Here is a 27,664-nt window from a genome sequence, read left to right on the forward strand (position 1 = left end):
GCAGTGTCCGGTCTGAGGCTGGGCCCGGCTCAGGCGGGCTCGGCTCGGCTGGACTCGGACTCGGCCCAGCTCGGCCCGGCCCAGCTCGGTTCGGGCGGGTCCGCGGCGCCGCCATGGTGTAAGGGGCGGCGGCCGAGGGCGAAGGGGCCGAGCCGGAGCCATGAACCTGCTCCCGGCCAACCCGCACGGCAACGGGCTGCTGTACGCCGGCTTCAACCAGGACCACGGTGAGGCGGGGCCGGGCCGGGGCTGCGGGCACGGGCGGCTGCGGGGACCGCCCGGGGCCGGGCTGGGGCCGGGGCGGCTCCCGGCAGCGCGTGGGGACCGGGGCTCGTCGGTGCCGGGTCCCGCTCGCCCCCCGGGGCTGCGGCGGGAGCGGCGGACGGAGCCGGGGAGGCCGGAGAATTTAATGGTCGTCCCGTTGTTTTGGCTCTGGCGCGGCCGTGTGAGCGCCCGGAGATGGGTGGGTGGGTGGAGGAGAGCACAAGGACAGGATTGTTGGGGCTGGTTGTGCTCGGCTGCCCCCCGAGTGTCGGAGCCTGAGCTCGGGGGTTATTTGGGACTTGTATCTCTGAAAGGTGACTCAGAATGGCCTTTCCTCGGTGTGAGTACTTGACATTCAAAGCCAGGGGTGTCACCGATTTTTCCTTTCTTTTTGCTTGCTTTGCATTTTAAAAGTCGTGGTTAACACTACTAATCACACTCAGGCAAGCACAGATGCATGTTCTGCTGCAAATCCCCACTGCATCCCTTTCCCCTGTGTTAGGAAAGGGAAGGCCTGCTCCAGAAAGGGGTGGCAGGTGCCTCATCTCTGCTTTTGCAAGACACAAATAGCACCAGCCTGATGAGTACGTGTCATTTTGGTGGAATAAGGAATAGAAGCTCATCATTTTGTAACATCCTTTTGCCTTAACAAATATTACTCTTGCCCAAGACAGTCTTGAAGCTTCTGCCATAGACTGCAGCTCTTTTACTTGTTGCTGACACTGTTGAAGTCGAGTGTAAACACGAATTATTGTGTTGATTTTAGTCAAACACCTCTGGTCACATCTTGGCAGGAGCACATCAAGCTGGTGATGAGGTGTTAGTGTCTTTGCAGCTCTCTAAATGCTCCTCCATTGACTTGAAAAGAACAGAACAGCCCGATTTTCAGCAGCTCTTGTCTTTGCAACAGAGATGGAAAAAGATTGTTGAGGATGAGCTGAATTTCAAATCTGCAGGGTCTGTAACAGAGTGGTGATATTCGGTGCTTGAGCTGTGATGGAACCGGGTTATACAGAGAGCTGTGTAAGAGAAAAATGCCTTTAGATCATTGTTTTAGTGTAAAACTTGATTGTTGCAAAGGGTTCCAAAAATTTTGTAGCAGTAAATGCAAAATAACCCCTTTTTTTTTTTCCTGAATAGACACATCCCAAGTACCATGAGGAATTTGTCTTGGGAATGTGAGAGCTGGCAGTGTTCACATCCCATCCAACCTCCCCTGGCCAGGCAATTGAGGGACAAAAAAAACTTGAATTAAAAACACATTTAGCTTCCATTTGGCAGCTCCTGGAGCTGTTCCTGGTAGGAATGACGACCTTGGCACTGCAGGTGTCACACTGACACTTTATTAGTTTAGGGCAGGTGATGTTTGGAGAGCAGGGAGGAGGGAAAGCTCCTGCTTCCTTCTCCTTGCCGGGAATAGAACATGAGTCACCGGAGTGCTGGGGCTCACTCTGTGGGTGTCTCATGGATTGTCACAATAACCTAATTCCTTACCAATTTAACACTGGCCAATCCCACAAGGATGGGAGAGCAGGAGGAACCATCTGAGAAGTCTCTCGGGGGTTGAACCTCCCTGACAGAGCAGGGAGAAAGTTGCTCTGCCATGAGCCTCCCCCCTTCTGTTGGAGTGATGCCCTTTTTAGGTGGGGTGCCTTTGCCACTTTGGGGTTTTCAATTGAAACTGTAACACAAGGAAGTGGAAGGGCTTGTCGGTTGTGTGAATACTCAGCCCGTGTGCTCCTGATTCCAGGCCCTTTTCCAATGCTTTCAGAGGACTAAAGTGCTTCTCAGAAATGAACAGACAAAACATCATCACAAGGGACCACCTCAGACAGCGCACCTGTAACTTGCTGACACTTTTCTCTTTTGTCACTGTGGCAGCCAAAAGCTGGTTTGAAAACTGAAGGGTGGGTTTGTTCTGATGTTGAAACACGTGGCTGATGCATTTGCTCCTCTCCAGTGGGCTGGAAGGCTTCTCTGTAGGACCCCCCAATGTTGGTAGGGCTCTGTGCTCTCTCTTGTGGCTTTGGACAACATTTGTTGTGCCCAGAAAAACCACCATGGCAGGAGCTGTGCCAGCTGTCATCGCTTCCCTGGGCTCCACTGCTGCCACTGCTGAATCCTGTGGGCTTCTCTGGGCCAAGGTACTGCCTTCAGCTTGTGGCATCTTCCAGGCTGGGCATTAATTTAACTCTTCTTTGTTCTGTGGATTTTGAGGAACAAAACTCACTGTGGCCTCGCTGGCACGAGCACAGCTGCAGGTTGAGGCAATAACTCTGTAATAATGACATTTAAAAAAAAAAATCTGAGTTATCTTCTGTCAGTGGCACTTGGCCAGCACATCTGTCCCTTCCTGAGGTGGGAGGTCATCATCCATGGAAGGCAGTGAGCCTAAGGAAGTGTTGCCTTCTGTCAGCCCCCTCCAGCTCTCTCACTGAGAAGGGCTCACAAGCTGCAGCTGTCAAATTTGTGATCCCACTGGTAACACTGAGATCAGATGGGAATCCCTGAGCTCCAAAGCTGCTCCTGTAACCTGGGATTGAAGGAGGAGCAGGGATCTTCCTGTGTGTTTTTCTCTCCTGTTTGACTCAGGGGTTTCCGTGCCTGGGAGCTCCACATCTCTGTGGGTAGGGATGGAATCTCACCATTACTCACATCCCCACCTGCTGCTGGGTTGTCTCCCGTTAAAAATGGAGACATTTCCAAGGCCCTAAAGCAGCCCACGCCTTAGTCATGAGCTTGGCCCTGCAGAAGCTGTAGAGGTGCTACGGGAAGGGTAAAGTCTGGGTGTGATTGCATCAGGAACGCTCCCTTTGGGTGGTTGGGAGCTGCTGGGATCAGCACAACTCCAGCCTTACAGTGCTCTCTTACTACAGAGCAGCTTCAGCACCCTCCCCTTATCCTGGAAATACAACGTGGGGTTAGAAAACTGCTGCTGGGAAATGATTCTGTGGCTCAGCTGCCAGGAACAGCTCCTGTGCAGCTTTGCTTTATGCAGAGGGAAAGGTCTCCATTGCTGTTTGCTCCCTGGTTATCCCAGTAATGCCCTGCCCGGGGCAGCAGCTGGTTGAGCTGTGAGTTCAGGGCACCACACTCTGACAGGGCAGACCTGGGAGGGCACGAGGTGCAATGAGCAGGGCTCAGGGAAAAGCCTATTTCAATATGGTTGTTAATCTTGCTGTAGTTATTATATTCTCATTAGCCACTCTCTGGGTGTGTTTATGTATGTAAAGAACTTTAACCACTTAATTTATTACAACCTCTTGGACAGGGTGAAGCTGTACCTGGGAATCTTTTGGGTTGAGGGAGTAGGTTTTTGTGTATTTTGTTTTCTTTCTCCACACACCCCTGGGATTTTGGGGGTATCAAGTTTGGGGAAGGGGTGTGTTTAGACAGAGCTCCTGTTTTTATTTGGGAGGTTCTAATCATTGCAGTGCATAAGAATAGAACCACAGTAATTGGAACATCTGTTCAGTACCTCAAAGATCTTTAACTGGATTTTTGATACATTGCACACAAATTTTGTAGCAACCAACCTGCTGTCAGGCTGCTGCCAGTGACAGCAGCTGCTCCTTGGTGACTTGTCATTGCTCTGACTTCACACTGGCATTTCTTGGTACCAGTACCTGCATTCCCTTAGCAGGGGAAGGGCAGGACAGGAGATTGGTAGTTTGATGGGTTCCACTGAAGAGGCACATGCATAATTCTGTAAGAAAAAGTAACTACAATTATTTTCCAGACTGTTTTAATCTGGGAATGTTTTAATCAGTGTTCTACTCATGTTCTGGGTTGGACTTCAGCTATTGGCATGTCATTATTGGCATTGGCACAGTCTGAAAAGCTGTTTGAGGAGCTCTGTGCTCTGGAAGCATCCACAGCAGAGTCATAATTGTGGGGTGAATTCAGATCTGTTGAGAAAGGAGGGGGTTTCCTTCATAACGACTGTTGGACCATAAACATTAAAATGCTGATTTCCTTCCCTCTGTAGCACATGGCATAGGATACAGGTGGGTTGGGAATAGGTTTCCTTTCCTTCCATTGTTTTCTTACCTGTCTAAAAACAATACCGAGACCTTTGCACCAGGCCAGAGAACAGCTCCTCTGAAGGGCTTTCACTTGCCATCACTAACAGAGCCTGTGAGTGCTTGAGTGTAACAATGCAGTTGTCAGTAATGCTTTCCTAACCCTCTGGCTCTTGCTTCCTTCTCGAGTGTATCTGGCAATTACTATATATATGTGTATATATATGTGCTTTTTACCACAGGATGCTTTGCATGTGGAATGGAAAATGGATTCCGAGTTTATAATGCAGATCCTCTCAAAGAAAAAGAGAAACAAGGTAAAGCACTTACTTACTCCACCGTGCTGCTCTGGTTGGAAGCTCAGCCTCCTCCTTTTTTTTTGTGACTGGTTCTTGCTCAGCTTTCACTGCTCCATCCCTGGAAGGCTTTGGATAAAGCCCCAGGAAGGGCAGCTCCTGCCCCACAGGGCCTTTCACTCGTGCCACTGCTCAGTCAGATGTCTCAGTGCTGTTAATTTGCACAACTGACTGACGAGGGATTTGTCTCACCTATAACAGAGTTGAGTTGGCTCTTGCTGATGTTTGTAGCCCTGAGGAGGAGAGGAGTTGGTTATCCCTGAGCAGGAGTCACTCCCTGCAGCAGTTATGCACCATCAGAAGTTGTTCCTTTCTCCAGTGGTGATCTGGATGATCCAGTGTGGCAGTAAAACTCCAGCCCTTTTCCTGGAGATCTGAGCATAACATTTCTCATACCCAGGGTATTGTCTGCAAGAGCACTGAGAGCTCAGACCTCTAATACTCTACATCCTGCCTTCTCTGGATGCCTAAAAAATCTGGGAGGATCTTAATGCAGTAAAGCTACTCCCTCATGCTTGAACAGAAATCAGTAGATGAGCTGTATTAACAGTGGGGCTTTTTTATCAGAAAGCAAACAAACCCAAGTCAAAATAGGGGAAACTGAAACCCAGCCATGTGATTCTAACCCTAAATATAGAAGTGAGTTGCTAAACAGGTTTCCCAGCACTTCCAGCTTGTGGTGATAAAAGGGATTTAATAAGAGGAAAAATGTACTTAAATAAGCAATTCCTATGAAACCAGGCACACTTTCACTTTCTACTGCTGTAAAGGATTTTAGTCACTGTTCACGTGGCCAAAACTGTTTTCTGCTCTTAACAGTAAATTCTTCCATAAGCAACATGCCTTGGGACTGTCACCTGTGACAGTGTGCTCAAAGGATCAGGACTCAGCCTGGAGTCCTGTGGAGTGCCTTGTCAAAACTCTCCCTGCCAGTAGCTCTGGATGGAGATAATTCCAGGACTCCTGTGGTGAAAAGTTTCTTATGAGTCAGACTGCTTTTTCCCTCTGGATTCTGAGCACTCCCACTGAACTGGCTGTGTAGGTACACAGAGAGATCCTGTTCATCATTCCTGGAGATTTAAACCTGCCTGAGATGGTCCCAGCTGGAGTTGTCTATTTGATTGTTCTCTGTAACCCAACATGAAACCAAGTCTTAACTGTTGCAACCCCCTACATCCAGGAGTTCCACGATGTTCCCATCCAAGCACTGCCCCTCAGAACTGTGCAGATAATCATTCAGCGCTCTAACACAGATTCAGGACACATTGCACGCTCTCAAACTGTCCCAGGTTATCACTTGTAAATATTTTAGGCCTTTTTGTCATGATGATAATCCCTTTTCATAGCAAAATGTGCCATCCTGCTTCAAAGTCAAGAGGAGGATGTGGTGCAGAAGGGGGTAGTGTCCAAAACTCTTCAGGAAGGAAACACAGCACTCAGAAGTGCTGTTGAAGAAACCACAAGGGCTTATATGAAATCCAGGACTTTACTGCTCCAGTGTGAGGAACTTTCATGGAATTTACCTCCTCTGCTTTTGAAGGGCAGCCAGGGTAGGAAGATGCTGTTCTTCTCAGGTGCCTGGGAGATGTGCTGGATAATAGGAGCTTTTCTTGTGACAGTGGTGAAAACTAGATGGCCTTTTAACAGGTTCTGACGCTTCTAAATAAAATATTTGTCTTCCAGAGTTTGTAGAAGGTGGCGTTGGCCACGTGGAAATGTTGTTTCGTTGCAACTATTTAGCACTGGTGGGTGGAGGAAAGAAGCCGAAGTACCCACCCAACAAAGGTGAGCTCCAGGGAGGGACCCTGCAAACATCTGCCTTGGCCTGTGTGACACTGCCCAGAGCTCCCAAACCCACTGCCCTGGGCTGGCAGTGGGTGTCCTGAAGGGTGAGGGGGTGTTGCAGCAGGTTTAAGTCACCGTGGTGCAGGGAGTCACACCACTGCTGTGGCAGCAGGAACAGGCTGGTACCTGCAGTGACAGGTCTCAGAGACCCCCTGACCTTCTCGTGGTGAGCTTTGCAAGGAGGCTCCATCCCAGCAGCCTGAGGGGGAACCTCCCAGGCTGGAAGGATCTGTAAGAAAATATGCTACTTTTTTCCAACTGCTGCATTATTTCTTTGATAACCCTCAGAGCAAACAAAAAAAAAAAAGCTGATTTTCTTTAGAAAGCTGTATTTTTATTGTCAGTTTTTGTGGTTGGAGTTTGCAGCTCCTGCCTGCTCGAGGGGGTTGATATGTGGTGGCTCAAGGTTTGCAGCTGCTTAGCCATGGGGTGCCCCTCTTGATCAGCCTTCTGGGGAACTGGAAGCTGTTATCAGGGAGACAGTGTGGATCTTTGGATCTGCCTTGATGGTTTAACAACCTCTGCACTGTTCTAGTCATGATCTGGGATGACCTGAAGAAGAAGACTGTCATTGAGATCGAGTTTTCTACAGAAGTCAAAGCAGTGAAGCTGCGAAGGGACAGGTGGGTGAAACAGAGGGGTCCAAAAGCTAAGGGTGGCTTTGTGCTCTTGTTTCCAGCTGCTTGTAGAAAGAAAAAGATCCTGCTGTAGCCTCAGCAATTACAGGTAAAACAGGCTTTTGGAGCAAGTGTTGGGTGTAAACAGATCACAGGCCGAGTATACTGGGATGTGAAACCTTGGTGAAAAGCCTGTGAGACTTCCCAGCCCCCTAATGCAGGGAAATGTTCTCCTGTGGCTCCTGCTGGCTGCTTTTCTGAGTCTGGAGGAGTGTGGAGGGAATTCCAGCAGCTCCCTGGAGCAGGAGCAGCTGTGAACAGCTGGAGCCTGTGTGTGCGTGGGCGGAGGGGCTGCATAAAAGTACTTTGCAGGCTTATCCTTGTGTGGTTTTTGCAAGGCTGGGAGTCTGTTGCGGGGGAGGGCAGGAAGAACATGGCTATTAAATCACTTGAAAGCCTTTGCAGTTCTGAATGAACGTCTGTGTCCCTGTTTTACCCACCCCAAGTCCCAGGAACTTCTGCTCTGTTTCAGAATTGTGGTCGTCTTGGACTCGATGATTAAAGTTTTCACGTTCACACACAATCCCCACCAGCTGCACGTCTTTGAAACCTGCTACAACCCTAAAGGTTAGTCCTACATGTGGGCTGGGGGATGGAAACAAGTTTATTCTGTTCTTGACGTGCCATTTATCTTCAGCTGCCTCACTCAGTTCTTTAGAAGTCATTAAACACTTACTGCACTGCAGTTGTGCCCTTTGGAGATGCTTTTGTTTATAAAATGGTTATTAGAATTTATACAGACTTGGCCCAGAAAAGCTGTTTCCTGCACTCATGTTATAGATGTGATTTCTGTAAGAGCTACACACTTCCTTCTGTAAAGAACATGGGAACTGGATGTATTTTGTGCTGAAAGCTTAATTATAAACACAAAGTGCATCATTGCAAACACTTTGACAGTGCCACACCATGCAACAAGGGCTGCTGGCCGTGCTCGATGGATGGGGAGGATCAACTTGGACATCAGGAAGGTTTCTTCTCTGCCAGGAGGTTATTTGGGACTGGAGTCCCCATCTTTGGGACTCTGGAGCAAACATGAAATGCAGCTCCAGCCCCCTGACTGACTGACTGTGACAGGAGAAGGAGGTTGTTTCTTGTGCTGAGGTTGCAGGAATTCATTTGGCATCAGCAGGACATGTGGGATTGGTGTGATTTCCCTTAAATGGGCCACAAAATATTACAAAGGAAAAAGTGCCAGTGCTGTAAGAACCAAGTTCAAACAGGAATTATTAATAATCATCAGGATGGAGCAGAAACTCAGATATCACCTCTGATAAACTCTTACCCTTTCCGAGCCACTAAGGAGACTTAATAACTTCTTTTTAAATGGCTTTGCTGTGATGGGCTGATGGAGCTGATCTCTGAAAACACCCAGATTCTGGATAACCTCAACTAGATAACTTTGAAATAAAGTGATAGGAGCAAGTTAAATTATGCTACTCCCCTGCTTTGCTGTGCTCTGCACTCATGGATGGGTCATGTTTTGGGATCCTGCACCAGCCATTCAGATGAGATTCTGACTTGCTCCATGTCTGTTTGCTTATTGTGAAATTACTGGTATTTTAGAAACTTACATTTGAAAACGTTGGTTTATGGAAATGATCCAGTTATTCTCTTCTTTTTTTTTTTGTGTGTCTTTCAGGTCTCTGTGTCCTTTGTCCAAATAGTAATAATTCTCTTCTTGCATTTCCTGGGACACACACTGGGCACGTGCAGATCGTGGATTTGGCCAACACGGAGAAGCCTCCCGTGGACATCCCAGCCCACGAAGGAGTCTTGAGCTGTATTGCTTTAAACCTGCAGGGAACAAGAATTGCAACAGCATCAGAAAAAGTAAGAGTGATGTCCCTGCCTCTGACCTACTCTGTGTTCCAGTGTCACAAATAGGAAGTCACATCCTTCGTAGGAAAGACAGAGAAATACCTACCGGGGAAATTTGTCACTGGAATGTGCATTCCCTTTATCTTCACTGCCCCTCTGGGATCCCCAGACACCAACAGCCAAGGGCTGTGCCTGAGGTAGTGCTTATGTTTTAGCTGACTGGAGCAGTGACTCTTCAGTGACAGAAGCCTGGCCCAAGCAGCTCACAGCTTTCATGTGTTCTTCAACAGATACTGTTAATTTTTTTAAAAAGCAGGGGGAGAATCTTATTTGTATTCTTTCACCTTTATTATTTTCTGCTTAAACTCACTTCACACCCACTGGCTAGAGAAATGCTTGCAGACAGGTCTGTCCTGCCAGAGGGCTTTGTTCTGCCAGGGCTTAGCCCCTGGTGCAGAGCAGGAGGGGGTGGCTGCCCCCTCCTTCTGAAATGGTGTGTGCACCCCTGTGGGACTAAAGAGCACAACACACTGACAAAACCCTCAGGTTAGGGTGCAGCTCAAATGATGACAGACCTGCCCTCTCCCTGGGAACCCCTGGGAGGGCTGCCAGGGCCCTTCATCTCCCAGAGGAATGTCAGGCAGATGGACCCATCTCCCTGAGGCAAGAGGAGCACTCGTTGCCTTCTTCCACTCAAATGAAAGGAGTTTCTCAAGGAAAAGCCAAATGAATTCAACAAGTCTCTCCTTTGAACAGTTTCTACTGCCCAGGCTGTCACTCAAACAGCTTAAAAAAAGAAAATGCAGCCACAGTCTCTCCTAACTAAGCTTAATGGCTGCATGTCTTCTAAACAGAGTTCTTCAAGCTGCCAACTCCATTGCTGAGTAGACTCATTATCTGCTGCATTTGTATCAGGATGTTCCTTGTTTTGTACAGAGAAAAAGTTCAAACCGCTTTTATTTTCCAACCAAACTAGGGAGTCTGAGCACAGTCAGCAAACATCCCAAGCCTGCCTCTTAAATCAAAACTAAGCTGAGTTTACCAAATCTTTCTCTGCTGGGTTCTGTTACCTCCTGGTGTGTGACTGGAGAGCTGCACCTGTTAACCAGGCGTGTAACAGGACTGCAGGTGATGATGGACAGCCTCTGAATTAATTCTAAGACAAGTCAGCCACACCCTGATTATAATTTGTGGGAAAGAATTGCACAGTAGCACTGAAAATGGCAGCACTGACTGAGGGAGCAAGGCAGAAGTGACTCCCAGAGCCTGGGCACACTCCAGGGTCTGCCAACCAGGGCCAGGGCTGTGCTGGTGCTTTAGAAAAGAGCTGAAAGAAACTTGAGTTGAGGAGCCAAGTGACAAGGTTGTGCACCACAGCACTGTAACACTGTGGGGCTGGTGTGGGGGCAGTCAATGTTCTTCCCCAAAATTAAAACAGGTTCTCAAATCTAGCAAGAAGAAAACCCCCAGAGGTGTGTGCAGGGACATACTGGTCAGACAGACAGAGTTTTAGGCTGCATTCACAGATGTAAAGAGAGTCTTCTGCCTTTCCTAATACAAGGCTTGATTCCTTTTCAAGGGGACCCTTATAAGGATATTTGATACTTCGTCAGGGCATTTAATCCAGGAGCTACGTCGAGGATCACAGGCAGCCAATATATACTGGTATGTCCAATGTACTGGGATGTCCAATGTACTGGGATGTCCAATGCACTGGGATGTCCAATGTACTGGGATGTTCAGGTGCTGTGCTGAGCACAGATGTGCTTCCTGGGCACACAGAGCCCTCACAGGGCCCAGGGCTGCTCTGGGCTCACTGCTGGGGAGGGGAGGGAGCTGGGAGGTGTGTGGAGCCTGGCACAGGGAGCAGGGGCTGGGACAGCAGCCTGTGTGGTGCCAGGCTGTGCCCCTGCCCAGCACAGGTGGGAGCTGGGGATGCTGAACTTACACAGACACTGGGAGGGCCCTGATGCATTTGAACACTGCCCAGGGACTGGAGAGCTTGGGGCAGGGTGGGGCTTCAGCACCACATCCTGCTGTGAGGGGAGTGCCCAGGACAGAGGTGTGACTCTGCCAGGAGCCTGGAAACTCCCCCTCCTCTTCCAAGCCCCATCTGGGGTAGGAATGTTACACATTTTGCCCACTCCTTGGAGCAGAGCTCCTTTTCTTCCAGAAGTGTCAGAGTGGCCCACACCCATGGTGTCCATGTCAGGGAGTCCTGCTGCTCCTGCCACTCCAGACCCTGTTACGAGTGCAGGCTGTTCATCCCAAGGCAGCCCTGGATTGAGGGATTTGGGCTGTTCATCCCAAGGCAGCCCTGGATCAGGGGAGCCCCAGCTCTTACAGAGAGGAGCTGTTCCCACCCCAGAGCGGGCTGGCAGCTGCTGTGGGCAACTGCAGCAGCAGAACTGTGTGTGCTGTGGGTCTGTCCCAGGAGGGATCCTGCAGTATTCTGTGTTCTCTGCAGTATTAACTTCAATCAGGATGCTTCCCTCATCTGCGTCTCCAGCGACCACGGCACAGTCCACATCTTTGCTGCAGAAGACCCTAAAAGAAATAAGCAGTCAAGGTAGGGATTGAGCCTTTCTGAAGCCAGGGGGGTGTCCTTGAGCTTTTAATGGCATTTAAAACTCTGGTTGTGTCACTCAGTAGCAAATCCCTGCACTGCTGGAGGCAGCAAGATTGATCTGCTGGGCTGGAGTGAAGCTGCAGATTTAGGGCTCTGTAGTTAAACTGCCAAGTTCCTGCTGTCCCTTGTGGAGCTGCAGAATTCCAGCAGGAGGGTCAGGGTGGGTTTTAGTGGATCTCAGCATGAACATACCTTGTGGACACATCCCTCTACTAAAAATCAATCTTTTGGCAGTTTTTCCAGTCACTTAAAAACGTAAAGGTAGTTGTAGGGTCCCCCTTGCCAAGAAGGGGAATTGTCCAGGTTACCTGGTACTTAGTAAAAGATCATAAAAAGCCAGTCAAAAATAGTGTGAGCCTTTTATCTTGTTCAGTCACTCCAGCAGTTCTGAATCCACTCTACTCAACACCATACTAAGCTGTTATTTTTTTTTCTCTCTTTCAGTTTGGCCTCTGCCACTTTTCTCCCCAAATACTTCAGTTCCAAATGGAGCTTTTCCAAATTCCAGGTTCCCTCAGGCTCTCCGTGCATTTGTGCCTTTGGAACAGAGCCAAATGCTGTCATAGGTGAGTGATGGAGGAGTCCCCAGGTTCTGGCTGGAGAGCCAGGGTTTGAACTACACTGGTTTAGAGCTGGAGGGAACCCTCTGCTGAGTGTCCCTGTCAGCTCTGGCTGCTCCCACTGCCCAGGGAAGGAGGCACAAGGCTGGCACAGCTTGTGCAGACCAGGGCTGGTGGCCCTCAGGTCTCTCCAGAGCATCTCTGGGTGCTCTGTGAGCCCGAAGGGAGGGTTGTGCTGTAGCTGAAGAACAGAAAGGCACCGCCCAGCTGACTCTGCTTGTTTGTGTTGCAGCAATATGTGCAGATGGCAGCTACTACAAGTTCTTATTCAACCAAAAAGGGGAATGCTCAAGGGATGTGTACGCTCAGTTCCTAGAAATGACAGATGAGAAGCTTTGACTGGGTGGAGGGGAGTGCACGAGTCACAGCCCTGCCTCGGCCACTCCACACCTCTGAGGGACAGTTCCAAATGTCCAGTTCTGATCCAGAAGTTCAGCAGAGCTCACGGAGAAGCCTGGCCCAACATGATCACAAGCAGCTCTGAAGTAGTGGACTACATATGTTTGTTCTCATTTCTGCAAGTATTCATCATTAAAATCTCTTTGGGTTACTGTCACCAACTCAAGTTTTCAAGATGTGGCTTTCGACAAGCTTGTGCCTACTGGGTTTCTCTTACTCCAAACTGTGACATGACTTTGGCTCCAACACCGTGCCTGCCACCCAGGCAGCTCTGTGGGGCTGCCCACCCCCGGGGCTGGCCTGAGGAGAAGGGATGTGAAACCAGAAGATTTCAGGCATTGCTTTACTTCCACTGCATGGCTGGGAGGGGGGAACGCTCTGGGTGATGCTCCCTCTGCCAGCCCGGCCAGGAGCAGAGAGGTGACAGGGGACACTTGCAGCTCGAGCTCTGCTTGTCCCCTGCCCTGTGCAGGGGGCTGGGTGGGGGCAGCGGTGGGGCCCTGCCTGTGCAGGGCAGGGATCAGCACGAACTGCCCAAGGTGCCAAACTCCAGAGCAGTGGAGGCACCTCGAGGCAGCCGACCCAACCCCCTGGGTGTGCACAGCAAACACCCAGGGCCCCTGCAGCTGTAGAGGTGAGTCCTCCTGTTCCCAGTCAGCTGTTCCAGGTGTAAATCCCACTGGGTACTGGTGTGCCAGCTGTGCTGCCAAACTGCTGCCAGAGCCTGCAGGGACTGGCCCTGTACACGTCCAGCACAGGACTGAGGGAGCTGCCAGGAATCCACGTCTGCAACGGCTTTGAACTTGCAAACTTGTCTTTTTTTCTTTGAGCTGTCGCATCCTAAAGCTGCTGGCCCAGGACAGGTAGGTTAGACTGAACCCACTCACCTGTACACTTCCCCAACAACTGTTACCCTGTTTCCTGCTGACTTAAGGCACAAGCTCCTAACCCAGAACACAAGATTAGCTCCGAGCTTGACCTCTCTGGCACTAAACCCTGGGGCAGGGAGGTCCAGCTCTTCTGGACTCTCAATTTCACAGATGCTTCAGCCCTGACACGCCAGTTCACTCCCAGATTGTTTAGCTGCAAACTCTGACAAGTCCCTTTTAGTGTCACGTAACCTACTAAGGACTAACTTACCATGTTGATGTCAAGGTTGCATGTTGCTTTTATGTGTATTTAACCACAGGAATTGTTTTGCACACTTATTTGTAATATGTTATTTCTTTTAAATAAAAGTGACTAACTTTGCTGTATTCACTGATGGTCACAGCCAAGACTTCCATTGCTCTAGGTTTGGGGGAATAAACACCTCTGTGAGTCAGGAGTGGTGGCTGGTGAAGGACAGGAGCTGAACCCGCTGTGTGAGAGGGGACAGGAGCACTTGAACCACTGCCTGGGGCACATACCTTGATGTTTTTCCCAAAATAAGTCCAAACCTGTTCCTGTTCAGCACTTAATCACTCACCACAGCTGCTGGGCTGAGGCTCCTCACCTTGTAACAGCTCTATCAGCAGGACTAAGTGCAACTGTCATCTCCCCAGAGAAGGATGCGTGGGAAGGGCTGGAGACCATTCTCCAAGTGTGATGGAAATCCCCTCTCCCTGGAGCAGGCAGGAGCTGCTCATGATCCCACCAGTGGGACTCACTTTGAAGAGCAAGAAAACTCTTGAACTCCACCATCCAGGCTCCTGCACTGCTCTGCAGGCTCTGCACATCCTCAGCTGCTGGAGCACCATCCCCCTGCCCTCCCATCCCAGTTATCCTGGAGCTGACAGGAGACTATGAGGTGTTTCTTGGGAGATTTAAACTCTGCTGAATTTGTAAAACTTCCTCTAAACATCTGCTCCCATGTGGCAGCAGGAATGACAACAACACACCTGTGTGGGCAGCCAGCAGTGCTGCACTGAGCATGGAATCCCCTAATACCAAACGGACTTGACCTCAAACTCCTCCTTCTGGTACTACCTGCAAATCTGTATCATTCAGTACACAGGCTGTTCTGCAGGGATCCAAATCCAGCAAAGGAATGAGTCTTCCCACCTGGCTTTGGCTCCAGGTTGCTCTGCCAGGACTTCATGACATCGCTCGCTGCTGCCCCGCGTCCCGTGGGTGAATTTAACCAGCATTTGCACAGCTCTACAATCAAATGAACAGTGTTTAGTCAGTCATTTTTCTGGAAAATAAACAGTACTTTCAGGATTACAGCCCACTGATTGATTGATGGCACACATGGCCACAGTGCTGCAGGCTGGGATCACCCCCAGCCACGAAGACACGGCAGGATTTGCACAGTAAGTCTAAACACAACTGTTCCTGAAACAAAGTATTCCCACCAGCATCTGCTGTGTAAGTACATGGATTATCCACTTCTTTTCCTTCTCTCCCTGTTTTGCTGTCTCCTTCTGCAGCATCTGTGTCACAGTTCAAAATCCTGACAGGAAAACTAAACAACGAGCCACTGCAACAAATTCTATGGCAATTCCAGGTGTTTGCCAGCAGAAACCAAGGAACATGAAGATTTCTCTCAGAACCTTTGGGTATCCACACTGAAGCAGAAAACACAAGATTAATCAGTACAGTTGGCACACGTGAGGCACGAGCAGTTCCTGCAGACAGGGGCTGTGCAGGACACAACAGCCCTGGAGTGTCACACACCCCGGAATGCCAGGCCGGGTCCCCGCTGCTCCCCTTCCTCCATGGCACAGTAACAATCACAACACTGCACTGCCTACAGCTTAAGCATTTATTTTTTTTTTCTTTTTCCCCAAACAAGCCAATGATTCTGCTCTGGTCAGCAGGAGATCAGGGGGAATTTCCCACCACAGCCCATCCAGACCCTTCCTTCTGTTACAGGAGCAGGTTCTGCCCTTTCTGCCCCTAACGCCCCAGCCCTTCCCAGCAGCTCCACAGCCCTCCTTTGGTTTCTCCCCAGCTCCTGAAAGCACTGACATGAAAACCTGACCAGTAGAGCTTTCCTGGTTGTTGGTCAAAAGCATTTCCCCAACTCTGATGAGAAACAAAGGGAATGTAACAGAAAAAGGGGATCAGAAACCAAGCCCGTGTTCACGACAGTGATTCCACAAAGTGCCATCTCCTTACACTTCTTTACAGAAATAATGATCCATCTCAACACAGACACATTCCTGTGTCCAATTCCATGTGCACCAAAGTGTGAAGCCCTGGCAGGGGCCAGTCCCAGACCCATCCATGCCCTCGGCTCCCAGGACACAGTGGCAGGAAGGGACACCTTGGCTTGTTGGGTCTGACACTGTCCTGTGGCACTGCCAGCAGAAACTGCATTAGCCACCCCAAAATATACATCAGTATTTCAAACACACTTGTTGAGTAATTTCAACTTGGTTAATTTGCTGAATAAAATTTAATTTTATTTAAAAAATCTTATACACTATTATTCACCTAGCCCTAGTTGTGAACAGATTCTCACTTCTGAAAATAAACCACATTCTAGTCAATTCATTCAACACCAAATTAAATTACTAGTACTGGATTTTTTTTCTTAAAAAAAGTATGTTAAAACTTTACTTTTTTTTTTTTATTTTTAAAACCTCTAAAGAAAACGTTGCAATTGTACAGAAATGCTTCTTTTCAGGTTATGCTTTTTTTTTTTTAAATGCCTGTTATAAATCCAGCTTGTGTAGAGTTTTTTTTTTTCATAGTTTTTTAATATGTATTATCTGCAGAGACATTGTAACAGTTCCATTGTGTGGATGAACACAAAACTTGTACAGATTTCTCATATTTGGTCTTTAGGTAAATAGTTTCCAAAAGCTGCCTAAAATAACCACTCCAAACTGTTCAGTCCATTGTGAAAATACAGTTTTTCCTTTCACAGCGGGAAAGGAAATATAAATAATGCATCTTTATTACAGAACAGGACAAAAAACCAGATTCCCACGAAGCCAACGCTTCCACTCACCTGGCTGCAGGAGGAACTAAGACGTTGTGTGAGTTGAAGACTGAACAGCAGCCTTGTTTCAATTGAATTTTGAAATGTAAAGTGGAATCTATTACCACATTAAAGTGAGAAATTACCGATACATTTTAAAATGTTCAACTGCAGAACACACACTTAAAAAAAAAAATAATAATTATTATTATTATTATTACCATAATCTGGTAGCCACTGTTAGAAAACCACAACAGCTACTGGTCATGGAGACCCCGGAGGTCAGTGTCTGACATCGAAGTGTTACAGAGAAAATGGGGCAGATTAATTTCTACTCAAGGGTGCTTAAGCTTAAAAATATCGAATATACCTCTGACAAGATAATTTTACTCTTTTTAAAAGGACTCGTGATAAAGAATTTCCTCTTTCTAAATGAAGAACAGTCTGTTATCTTAAACATACACAATATTAAGCGAGACTCTTGTTTTACTTTAGACTGGAAAAATATGCCAGGGACAGTCAAAGTCAACACAAAGTAACAAACAGCAAAAGGTAGCAGAGAGAGAAACAGGTAAGTGCAGCTCTGGTCAAATCCATAGCAGTTCTTTACGTCAGTTAACGGCTCATTTACATCAGAGTTTCTAATCAGTTACATGCAAGCCCAAAGAAGCGTTTGATCACTACACATGGTAATAAAATTTGATTAAATTTATCAGGCAACTGCTAAAATATGAAAATTTGCAGATGTAATAAAGTAGCTTTATCTGAACTTGAACAGGACAGACAAAAGTAAATCATTCCGTCGGTTAAAAAAACCCTACATTCAGTTTTTTACCAAACAAAATTTCACATGAAAAGTATTTGTTGTGATTCCAAAGTTTCCGGAGTAGAAATGGAGTGATTTGAAATGTCAAAGACCCCATCGTTTTGCAAAGAAATGAAAATACACCTCAAAAATTTTCTAATTCCACATGTGAACAACAAAATACTGCATTATCTACCAACAACTGCATGGGTGGGTGGTTCGGAAAGGCGTAGCTGCCACGGTGTCGGAATGGCTCCTGCCTCTGTTCCCTTTAGGAATATACAATCGTTAAACCAGTCACACTAAGCGCTATCATGCTGCCGTTACACTGAGATCCTCAGTCCTGGAAATCATCTGACAGGTCCTGTTAAAGCTGCAGCCCCCCCCAGCACACACAGTCCGGTGGGGCAGGAGCAGAGGGGGAACAGCCTCTACAACAACACGGTTCTGCAGTTTTGACTTTTAAATTACCAAGTTTTAAGGCCACCTGTGTTTGGGTTTTGTTTCAGTGCTGAAAGTTGAAGTCTGATCACAGGGCCCCTTTCCCCACTGCGTGAGAACATGTTCCAACGTTTTAGGTGTTAAGATTTAAGTGTCTCCTTTTGGCACCACGGAGTTTGCGTTTGTTTTTTTTTTTTTTTTTTTTTTTTTTAAAAAAAAAAAAAAAAGAAAAAAAAAAAAGAAAACTCCCCTAAGTTTCTAGTTCTGACTGCCTTTGTCACTCACTGCCACGGGTGGGGTGTCCACGTTCACAGCTATGACTATGCTCTCTCCATCCTCTGTTTTGATCCGTTTGAGTTCCTGCTGTTCCGACTGGTCTCCGTTCTGGCGCTTGGTGGGCAGCGACGCCGATGCGGACGCGTGGGTGGCCAACATATGCAAAGGACTCGCAGCAGCTGGAAAAGAGGGAATAAAGACCTCAGCACCCCCATCCTTGTCGAGTCAGAGGGTATGGCAGCAAACCTGCACTGTCATTAAATGGTCAGTTCCTTTACTGGCTCCACGTGGAGCCCAGGTGAGGTTTTTGGGGGTGATTGTTCAATCTGCACAACCTGAAGGACATTTTCCCCACTCAACATTCACACTGATTTGGACACAGGTGGGAGAACAGGGAAGCAGCTTCATTTAGTCACTGGAGACCTGAAGACAGGGAAAGATTCAATGACTGGAAGCAAATCAATACCATAACTTGTGACAGAACTGGGAAGTGGATTCACAAACCCTTTGGTAGGTTCTGGCCATGTCTCTGATCACTGCAGATGTGTGACATGGCCTGGAAGGAGAACAGCAGCGTGCCAGACCCAGCTGGGGCTGTAAGTCACTGCAGGAACCTCTGGAATTCAGAGCCAGGAGATGCACGTGACACATGCAGCAATTCCCCTGGGAGGGGTAACGAGGCATTTGCCCACAGCATAAGGGCAGGGCTGGAACAAGCACCAGTGGTACTGGACACACATGATTAGATTCAGATCCACAACAGCATTAGATTGACAGAAAAATACAGTTTAAATATCCTATACTAGATTTTAATTTCCCTCCATGGATGAGACAGCACAGGGCACCACTAATGGGCGAGTCCAGGCCTTTAATCCTTCAGACACCCAGAGGTTCCTCCCTCTGCCCGTGATCAGCACCTTCCTCAGTATTATTAATATTATTAAATCAGCCATTCAGTGTCTTTGCAAAGAATGCAAAACACTAATTACTCATTCCTTGCATTTCAGGAAACTTTATCTAGACATTACGAAACCACCTGTGTTTTTCCTGCTCCCTCCTCTCAGCACTTCACTGACATTATCCCAGCATTCCCTGCTAGTGGAGCTGAAACATCCAGTCCGTGAGAAATTATTATGTGCTAAACTTGTAATTTGTTCATAGCAAGCCATCCTAGAGAATACCTGGACTATCACCTCTGCATGTACCAAGCTGTAAATCAATTTGCTCTTGTATCTCAGCAGTCATTCAGCTCCCATTAGAAAAGCTACTCCTTGTACCATTTCTGAATAGGGGCCATGGAGATGTAACTCCTGAATAAAATGCCTTCCTGCAAATTTATTGTTGCTTAAATAAAATCAAGAAGTTCACCTCTCACCTTCAAACACACATTAAGACTGTCACTGCATTATCCTGTTCTTGCAGTGGAAGGTGTCCCTGCCCATGGCTGGGAGGTGGAATGAGATGAGATTTAAGGTCCCTCCCAACCCAAAGCACCCTGTGATTCTGTGATTATTCACTCCAGGGTCTGGTGAGTAGCAAGAGACCCACTGGGTAGAGCCACAGCTGATATGTGGGAGTAGGAAACACAAAAGAATGATGCTGTCTGAAATCTACACTGAAAGCTGAAACACAGAATATCCAGTTACAAAATTTTACTGTGCAATAAGAAGCCTGAGTTTCTTTTGGACCTCAGAGTGTTCAGCTGACTCACAGGGACCAGGCAGTGCTGCCAAGCTGCTCTGCTGAGAGCAGGATCTCACAGCACCTGCTTACTACACCTGGAAAATGGAACGGGACTTGCTCTGGATTTCTTTGCTTTCACATGGTACAAACCTTCTTTCTCCAAGGACAAACACACACAAATGTGTGTATAAACACAGATGTGCCCGTGCTAACACAGACACACACAAACAAACCTGTTTCTGTGGGCCCAGTTCCCCCTTTAGATGCTTTGCCTGAGAATTACCTGCTTTCTTGCTGGTTCAGGAGTAACTGTAACAGAGAGACCAGGACCTGGAGTACTCCTCACTTGCTGTTCACATTGTGAACACCTCAGGAGGTATTTAAAGCCCAGGAATCTCCCACCCTGTCACACAAGTGACACAGTGGGAAACACCACAACTCTACTCCTACGTGCAGCCACACTCCCTACACACACCCAGCAGCTGCCCTGTCAGGGAACACGTTGAAATCAGCTGAGTTTTAAGAATCCAGGAAAGAGACAAAAGGACTTATTTCTTACATTCAAAAATAACTTTTCAGTGTATTTCACAGGGCTCTCAGCTCAATTCACACATCCCTTCTGACACACAAAGTGCACCTCAGGTCTGACTGTGATTGCCTTTGCTGCTCTTAAGCTGGAAGTGAAGTGGCAGCAGCCACAACACTTGACCTATAAATGTCAGAGGAGTAAAAAAGAACTAAGCAGATAGTTCACTCCATTAGAAAGACTTAAGGGCAGAAATGCAGGCAAGAAATTGATATAAAATAGCCCTAAAATATTTCTGTAAACATATTTTATGACACAAAACCTCCTTCAGTATCAGGTAACATTCAAAGCAAAACTGTAAGAACCAGCTGTGTGCACCTGCAAAGCAAAGCAAGTGGGAATGTATGGAATGTATGGAATGATGACAAAGCACAGCCTGCCCAGTTCCAGAGGGGAACAAGGGGATTCAGATAACAATCATCTCAAAATCTTTCAGAATTTTGGTCATTTTTAGTACAGATTCAATAAAATCAGAATAAAAAGTAACAGTTTAAAAAGCCAAGTTCTGGTTTTCTTGTTGCTGGGTTCCCAACCAACCACCTGGGATCAGATACCATTTGAATGGCTTTTACAGGAACTTCTTTTAAAACTTGTTTCTCTCTGGGTAAATCAGTAATGACAGCACTGAAGTCACTGAGGCTTCACAGGAAAAGGGATCAGGACGGGGGTGCCACAGGCCTGTGGATGAGAGAGATTATTTACAGGAGCAGGCAGTGACAGGACAAGGGGGAATGGCCTCACTGACAGAGAGCAGGGTGAGATTAGATGTTAGGAAGAACCCTGTGAGGGTGGGGAGGCCCTGGCACAGGTTGCCCAGAGAAGCTGTGGCTGCTCCATCCCTGGAAGTGTCCAAGGCCAGGTTGGGCGGGGCTCGGAGCAACCTGGGATGGTGGAAGGTGTCCTATCCAGGCTTAATTAGGAGGGAGGACACGTTGTCACCACTTAGAACATCCCTATAATGACCACAAAGAGAGTAAGATGATGTTCAGGTGATGCTCAGTGAGGAGAAACCCCTTCTTACCAACAGGGAAGGAAGAGCCCCTTGCAGGGCTGTGAGCTACAGCTTCTGTTGGCACTTACTCTTCAGTCTAACTACGAACAACACAAGGACAGAGCTGAGAAGGCAGCAGTGGTGCTGTGAGGTTTCCCTGGCCAAAGCACAGCCCTGCCATACGTACCAGCAGTGCCCTGCCCCGGCAGGGCCGTGGTGATGGGCACTATGTGCGTTCCGTTCTGCGTTACAGTTTTTATGGGCAGCTGATGCTGCCCCAGGGGCGCCTGTTGCACGATGGTGACTGTCTGTAGGGGGGTGGGCTGAGATGTCTGGATGATCCGACTAGCAGCTCCTATTGCAGCATGGCTAATAGCAGGGAGAGGCTCCACTTTCACTGCAAAACAGGGGATAAAACACGGTTAAAACCAAGGAAGTGGTAAAGAACCTCCTGGTTTCACTCAATCAACCCTCAGTGGGAAAGTGCATCTATCGTTTTATTACTTGCTTCATCCTGAGAAATGATGATACAAAATCTTCAGTTTTAGCCAAACATTTCATCTGGAAGTATCGATGCCCCAGCCCTGGAAGTGTTCAAGGCCAGGCTGGATGGGGCTTGGAGCAACCTGGTCTAATGGGCTGCATTCCTGCCCATGGCAGGGGGTTGGAACGAGACGATGTTAAAAGTCCCTTCCAACCCAAACCACCCTATGATTCTATGACTTCAAGTTTCAAATACTGATCCCTCTGCATAAAGAGGTCCCAAAACAACCCCCAGGCTCTCACCTTTGACTTCCTTGTGGTCTCCATTCTCTTGAGGTTCTACCTTGGGCTGGGTGACCATCGCCGCTTGCGTGACGACGGCCTGTCCCGCGACAGTGTAAGTGTTTGCTGGTGCTAATCCAGTCACGTTGGTGACTGACACAGCTGGGATCTGGTGGACAACATGAACTGTCTGAACTACAGGCTGCTGGGATGTTGATGTTGTCACAGGAGTTGCAACAGTGTAGGTGACGGGTTTAATAGTTTGTGGTAGCTGCCGTTGTACAGTAATTAAAACTGGTTGGCTAGAGAGAGGTGATCCTGCAAGAGAGAGATCAAAATTAGGCTGCCAATTTTAATTATTTCTCTTAAACCTATCATTCTTTTAAACTTAACACTAAAGCCTCAGAGGTTTAACTACCTCCTTCACTAACGATCCAAAAGGTAACACTGGACAATGAAGACTATGACACGTGGTTATTCCCAGCCACAGACCCGGGGTAACGGCTGTCCTGGCTCAGTAAAACCCACACTCCACTTGGGCACGCCCCAGCCCTCCCCCAGGGCAGCTACACTGACAAAGAAAATCCCCTCTCCACAGATGGGAACATGTACATGCTTCAGGTGGTGTGTGGAGCACGTCTGCATCAGCAACACTCTCCACATCCTTAGGCTGGGAGATCCCGGTGTCTCTGTTCAGGACCATGTTTGTCCTCACCACTGAAGGATCACTGGCACTTCTGTAGTGCCACAACATCACCAAGAAAATGGATGGAAACATATATAAACTAAGGTAATTAAACAAACACATCCTTATCCCATCATGCCTTATGCCCTTTTGTTTTAAATAGGAAATTTCTTCTCTCTCTTGACCCTTCCAATTCTTTTATCCCCCGCTTTGAAAGGATGAGATGATCACAGAGCTGTGAAAGGCATTTCCTTATTTCTGTAACACATGTAACCTTCTATTTTCTTTTTTTTTTTCTTAATTAGAGAGAATACACTTTGAAAGCAAATGACAACTGTTACAAGACAGCACAGTCCTACACAGGACAGAGGCACAGCCTCTCCCTGGCAATGTGATCCAGGGTGCTGGAGCAGCCCCCTGCAAACAGAGTCTCCCTGTTTCTGAGTTTCTCACAGATTTGCTCTGAAGGTTAAGAGGTTAAATATATATCCTTTTTTGGTGAAGTCTTGGCACTGTTTCTGCATGAGCCCCCTCCCTGCCCCAGCCCAGGGCTCCTCACCTGGGGCACTCTGTGCAAATCGCGCTTCTTGTATGACGGCGAGTTTTGGCTGGATAGTGCTGGGCTCAGGTTCCATCGGGACGGGAGACCCCTCCCTGGACAGGCTCTCGGGGGTCTGGACGCCACTGGAGTGTGCAGACAACACTCCAGAGTGATTAGGAGAAGCTGGGGCACTTCTGTAGTTAAAAATGAAAGCAGCAGCTGATGTGTTTTAACCTTCCTCTAAGGAGACCGTAACACGCGGCCCACAGAAGGGGAGGGCAACTCGAGTTACAACCCAGATCCCAGGATCTTTTAGAAAGCTTCTGTTAAACAGGGACAGGATTTAAAAGCAAACTCCAGGTACAGTTAACAGAGAAGAAGTGGCTGGATGCCTTCTTCGGGAGACTCTAAGCAATCTGTGAAACATGAACGTTTCTTCTGGTGGAGAAGAACGATGAGCAAATCTCAGGCTATAAAAGGGCAAGTAGTAACAGATCTGCACCAGCAGAAAGGCCATAACTTTACAGAGGGAACAATTTAAACCCAGGTAATTTCCCCATCACGAATTCTGCTCGAGCATTATCAAACTGAACACACAATTGGCATCTCTAAGGTCAACAGAATGGTAGCCGGTATGTGAGAATTTTCTTTGCAAACAGTTTTAAAATCCAGTAGATGGCAGTTAGAAATTAAAGTTATAATTCTGTAAAACCCACGAAAGGTACAGCAAGGCTTGCTTACATTAACAATCTGATAGTTAGTTATGCAAACAGAGTTCTTTTAACACTGAAAACAAGCAGTAAACACAAGCCTGGTGTATGGGGCAGCCTCCTAACGAGCCACACAGATTTCAAACACTGAGTCTGGATGAAATTAAATTACTAAACTCGTGACTGTATCCAAGTCTGTATCAGCCTGAAGATTAAACAACAGCCATAGTCTTTTTGTTCATCTGTTTTTCCTTACCTAGAAGAGAGTGGTCCCAGAGGGGTTCTAAAGCAAGGTACTCCCCTAGGCCGCCTTTTCCTAAAAGCCTGCTCTATTAATTTGCTTTCAGAGGCAGGGTCTATCCTCCAGAATGAGCCTTTGCCTGGTTCTTCCTGGGAACGTGGTACTTTGATGAAATAACGATTCAGAGAGAGATTGTGACGTATTGAATTCTATGGAACATAAAAAAATATGTAGAATTCATATAACTTTTCCAAGTCAGAATGTGGCCTAGTGCAGCAGTTTGTACTACAGGAGACTCGGGGTTCAGCTCTTTAATTCCTTAATTCAACAGAACTCAGAGCACTGCCAAGGCAGTGCCATAAACCTGAAAGGACTCTTGCATTTGTCAAACCTTTCCCAACAATTAAAAACCCAGTATGCTAATTGGAAATAACAGGAATCCCATTTTAAATCTCTCATGAGAAACACGGTGATCGCGACCAACTGTTAGGACACCACAAATACTTGTGCAGAATGCAGTGATAAAGAGAATAATAAAGAAAAATTACCAGTGTTCATACACAACCCTTCCCCAGGTGTCCCACAGAGTGTCAGCTCCTTCTAGGAGGGCCAGCAGAGCACAGCAGATACTGATTTTTGATCCTAGACCATAACCCTGCTACTGTTCCACAGTTCAGAAAGAAAAGGTTAAATTACACAAGTTCCAAAGGCAGCTGGATTGTTGGGAGTTCACCCACAGTCCAGTCTGTCTCAATAAAGGAGCCAAGGATTTAGTGTGTCTAGAAAAACACCAAGTGGCAGCAGGTCCTGAACTGGGTTTTCCGTGAGATCTTTGTTACCTCGATCTCTTTGCACGTTCCTGTGTCCTCCCTTTGCTGCAACACCCCCCACTCTTGCATCAAAGTGATGTACAGAACTGCTGACACCCTCAAGTGGCTCTGTCTGGGCTTGGCTTTGCACACAGGACTTTTTAAATTTTATTTTTTTTTTATTTTTAAGATCTGTAAACCCCAAAATCTCTCTCGGTATTATCACTGAACAAGAAGAAACTGCTGCTAAGTGTTCCTGCTGAAATACTCGTGGGGGAACGCGGGTAAGTGGACAAAAAGCTTTATGTTAGCGAAAGCCCTCAAAAATTTGCAAAATCAAATGTAAATCTTGCTCAAATATCTGAGTTCATGACCCTGATGGCAAGTTTGGAGAACCTAAAGCAATGATAACCATGTATGGTTTCTTAAATGCAAACTGATGAAACCAGAGATGGTTTTCTCTGCCAAAAATTGAAACATAACTAGAAAGATGCCAAGGACATGTTTATAAATTGTATTTATTTCTCCATATGTTAGAATAAGAGAGTAGATCCAAAAATACCTGCTAAAATAAGTTCACAGAGAGTCTTCAAGTGCTCAACAAAATGAGACCTTTGAATAATAAAGGATATAAATATCTCAATGCTATTTATTAAGGTACAGGATTGGGACATTATACATGTGTGTGTACTCTATGTTTTGAATAATATGGGCATATATAGCCTCAAATATGATTTCAAACATCTATCCTACATCACTCTAGCTGTAATCCAACTCCTGATGGATAGAAGCTGGCAGAGCAGTGACTGAACAGCATCTGATTTTCAGCTTTTCCAATTGTTTCTCTGAATAGGTGCTAATTAATTACTCCAGAACACACCATGTCTGCTGTGTCTGTCACCTTGGCTTTCTGGAGCTTTACACCCCCAAACACACCCCCTGTTCTGCAGCAGAATTCTTCACCTGAGCACAACAGTGTGTGTGTGTTGGGTTCACTGTGCTCAGGTAAAGCAGCATCACACAAACAGACACTCAAGGTGCTGCAGAATAGGAAGGAAAACACACACCAACAGTTTATAAACAGAGTCTCGTTGCTAAAACAGATCTGTCAGCATGTCTGCAGCCAGGATACTGCACTGTTATGTGGGAAAGGGAAACAAAAGAGACTTCCCAGCCACAACAGCAGCCAAGTCCTGGCCTAGCCAAACCCTTAGCAAACAGCCAGGAACAGCTCCATTCCTGCTAACTTGGGAAAGTGATCCAACTTTCATGTAGGTCTCATGACAAATAACTACGTGATTAATATTTCAAATTCTCTTCCTCTGCTGCATTCTTCAGTCTTCCACTTATACAGCCAGTGTTAACACTTCCTAACTTTTCCTCCCCCTCACTTTCTCCACTTTTCACCTCCCTGAAAATAACTCCAGACACGCCCCTGCTGCAGAGTGAGCAGCAACCAGTGACACTGATCCCCCACAATGGACAGTGTGCCCAGGGCCTTACAAGGGGCAAAACTGTGTCCTGAGACACCCAAAGCAGCACCAAAGGCACTGAACCTTCATGTGCGTGTGGGCAGACTCTGCCAGACTGATTTGTACTCGGTTAGTCATCCTGGCAAACGCTGGGGCTGGTCTTTTCAAAATGAAAAGCAAGCAGAAATTAATTCTGCAGAGTTGAAGGGTTTGGTGTAACTCGGTACAGAAATGGGCAAGTTCACAAATAAAACAGGGCACGAACCAGGGCGAGATAACAACAGATAACACACTTGTTCCTTCACTTATTGCATGGTCAAGATCACTGTTCCCAAATAAAACTGAACCTGTAACATTTAATATCCTTATTTTATCTCAAGATAGCAATACGGATGTTTACACAACTGTAAGCTACAGAACACACCACCATTCCTAGATAGCAGATGGTATTCAAACCCAGTGCCAAATGTACTTTCCTTCCCCCAAAGTCTGTCTGTACTAGAGGTTTAGAGAACACCATTCCATGAACACAGCAATGTTTCAAATAGAGACTAATGTAAATTGCTCACTTTGTTGGAGGACTTACAATCAGGAGAAAGACAACACAGTCATTTGACAAACTCTGTTTCTGAAGGGCTCTGAGGCACCAACTGCTCAAGACCATTTACAGCTGCCAGCATTGCTTCCAACTAAAAACAAATATTCCAGAAATCAAGCTTACCTGCCAGCCCTTGTCTGCTGTCCTGTAGTAAGGATAATTTTTAGTTATGTGCGTATAAATTCCATTTAGTGTGAGCTGCTTATCCGGGGCCATTGTAATTGCCTGGACTATTAACTGTGCATAGGAGTAGGGTGGCTTAGAGTCATCCTGTATGGGAACAAGGAAATCTGCATTAATCAACTTTATAAAGATATACACACTCCTTTCTACATCAAAAGTCACAGAGCATAACTAAAGTGACTTAAGGCACTTTTGAAATGACCAAAATCTGAAGTCAGAAAAGAAACTAAGATAACTTTGTTCTTCTGATTAGCAATTTTAAGATAACACAAATTTTGGAGACACATAGAACTGCAAAGAATTTTCAACAGCCTGTGAACAGATCTGTATCTGAGACT

General features: G+C 46.9%; 2 protein-coding genes and 1 long non-coding RNA gene across 4 annotated transcripts in view; 1 reads left to right on the plus strand and 2 right to left on the minus strand.

Annotated features, from left to right (window-relative positions):
• The first annotated feature begins 11 nt into the window (after window positions 1-11).
• WDR45B (WD repeat domain 45B) lies at window positions 12-13,890 on the plus strand. The gene is made up of 10 exons (XM_017834852.1): window positions 12-227; window positions 4,529-4,603; window positions 6,326-6,427; window positions 7,023-7,110; window positions 7,637-7,731; window positions 8,804-8,994; window positions 10,562-10,647; window positions 11,450-11,551; window positions 12,056-12,177; window positions 12,464-13,890. Exons 1-10 carry the CDS (start codon window positions 161-163, stop codon window positions 12,568-12,570), a joined length of 1,035 nt encoding a protein of 344 aa, XP_017690341.1. The 5' UTR covers window positions 12-160; the 3' UTR covers window positions 12,571-13,890.
• Window positions 2,138-14,960, minus strand: LOC108507157. 2 transcript variants are annotated; one of them, XR_001878008.1, is made up of 5 exons: window positions 14,674-14,960; window positions 8,736-11,529; window positions 4,617-4,875; window positions 3,801-3,970; window positions 2,138-2,540 (listed from the first exon to the last, which is right to left on the minus strand). It is a non-coding gene; the product is annotated as an uncharacterized LOC108507157 (long non-coding RNA). The 2 variants fall into 2 exon arrangements; XR_001878007.1 differs by having other exon boundaries at window positions 14,599-14,960.
• Window positions 14,961-15,993: 1,033 nt separating this feature from the next.
• Window positions 15,994-27,664, minus strand: part of FOXK2 (forkhead box K2) — a 47,439-nt gene continuing 35,768 nt past the window's right edge. Inside the window, exons 3-8 of the mRNA XM_017834833.1 lie at window positions 27,267-27,413; window positions 24,280-24,473; window positions 23,332-23,507; window positions 22,109-22,405; window positions 21,510-21,719; window positions 15,994-18,241 (exon numbers count right to left, since the gene is read on the minus strand). Of these exons, the coding sequence (XP_017690322.1) occupies window positions 18,045-18,241; window positions 21,510-21,719; window positions 22,109-22,405; window positions 23,332-23,507; window positions 24,280-24,473; window positions 27,267-27,413 (1,221 nt within the window). The 3' untranslated portion in view covers window positions 15,994-18,044. The remainder of the gene's footprint in view (window positions 18,242-21,509; window positions 21,720-22,108; window positions 22,406-23,331; window positions 23,508-24,279; window positions 24,474-27,266; window positions 27,414-27,664) is intronic.

Source organism: Lepidothrix coronata, unplaced genomic scaffold (assembly GCF_001604755.1).
Source record: "Lepidothrix coronata isolate B3197 unplaced genomic scaffold, Lepidothrix_coronata-1.0 Scaffold242, whole genome shotgun sequence".
Taxonomy (NCBI): domain Eukaryota; kingdom Metazoa; phylum Chordata; class Aves; order Passeriformes; family Pipridae; genus Lepidothrix; species Lepidothrix coronata.

Excerpts from the sequence above, each read along its gene's own strand:
- WDR45B (XM_017834852.1), top strand. The coding sequence starts at position 161 with ATGAACCTGCTCCCGGCCAACCCGCACGGCAACGGGCTGCTGTACGCC. Across the intron at positions 7,732-8,803 it reads AACCTGCTACAACCCTAAAG|GTCTCTGTGTCCTTTGTCCA; the intron begins GTTAGTCCTACA and ends TGTGTCTTTCAG. Across the intron at positions 8,995-10,561 it reads TTGCAACAGCATCAGAAAAA|GGGACCCTTATAAGGATATT; the intron begins GTAAGAGTGATG and ends TTCCTTTTCAAG.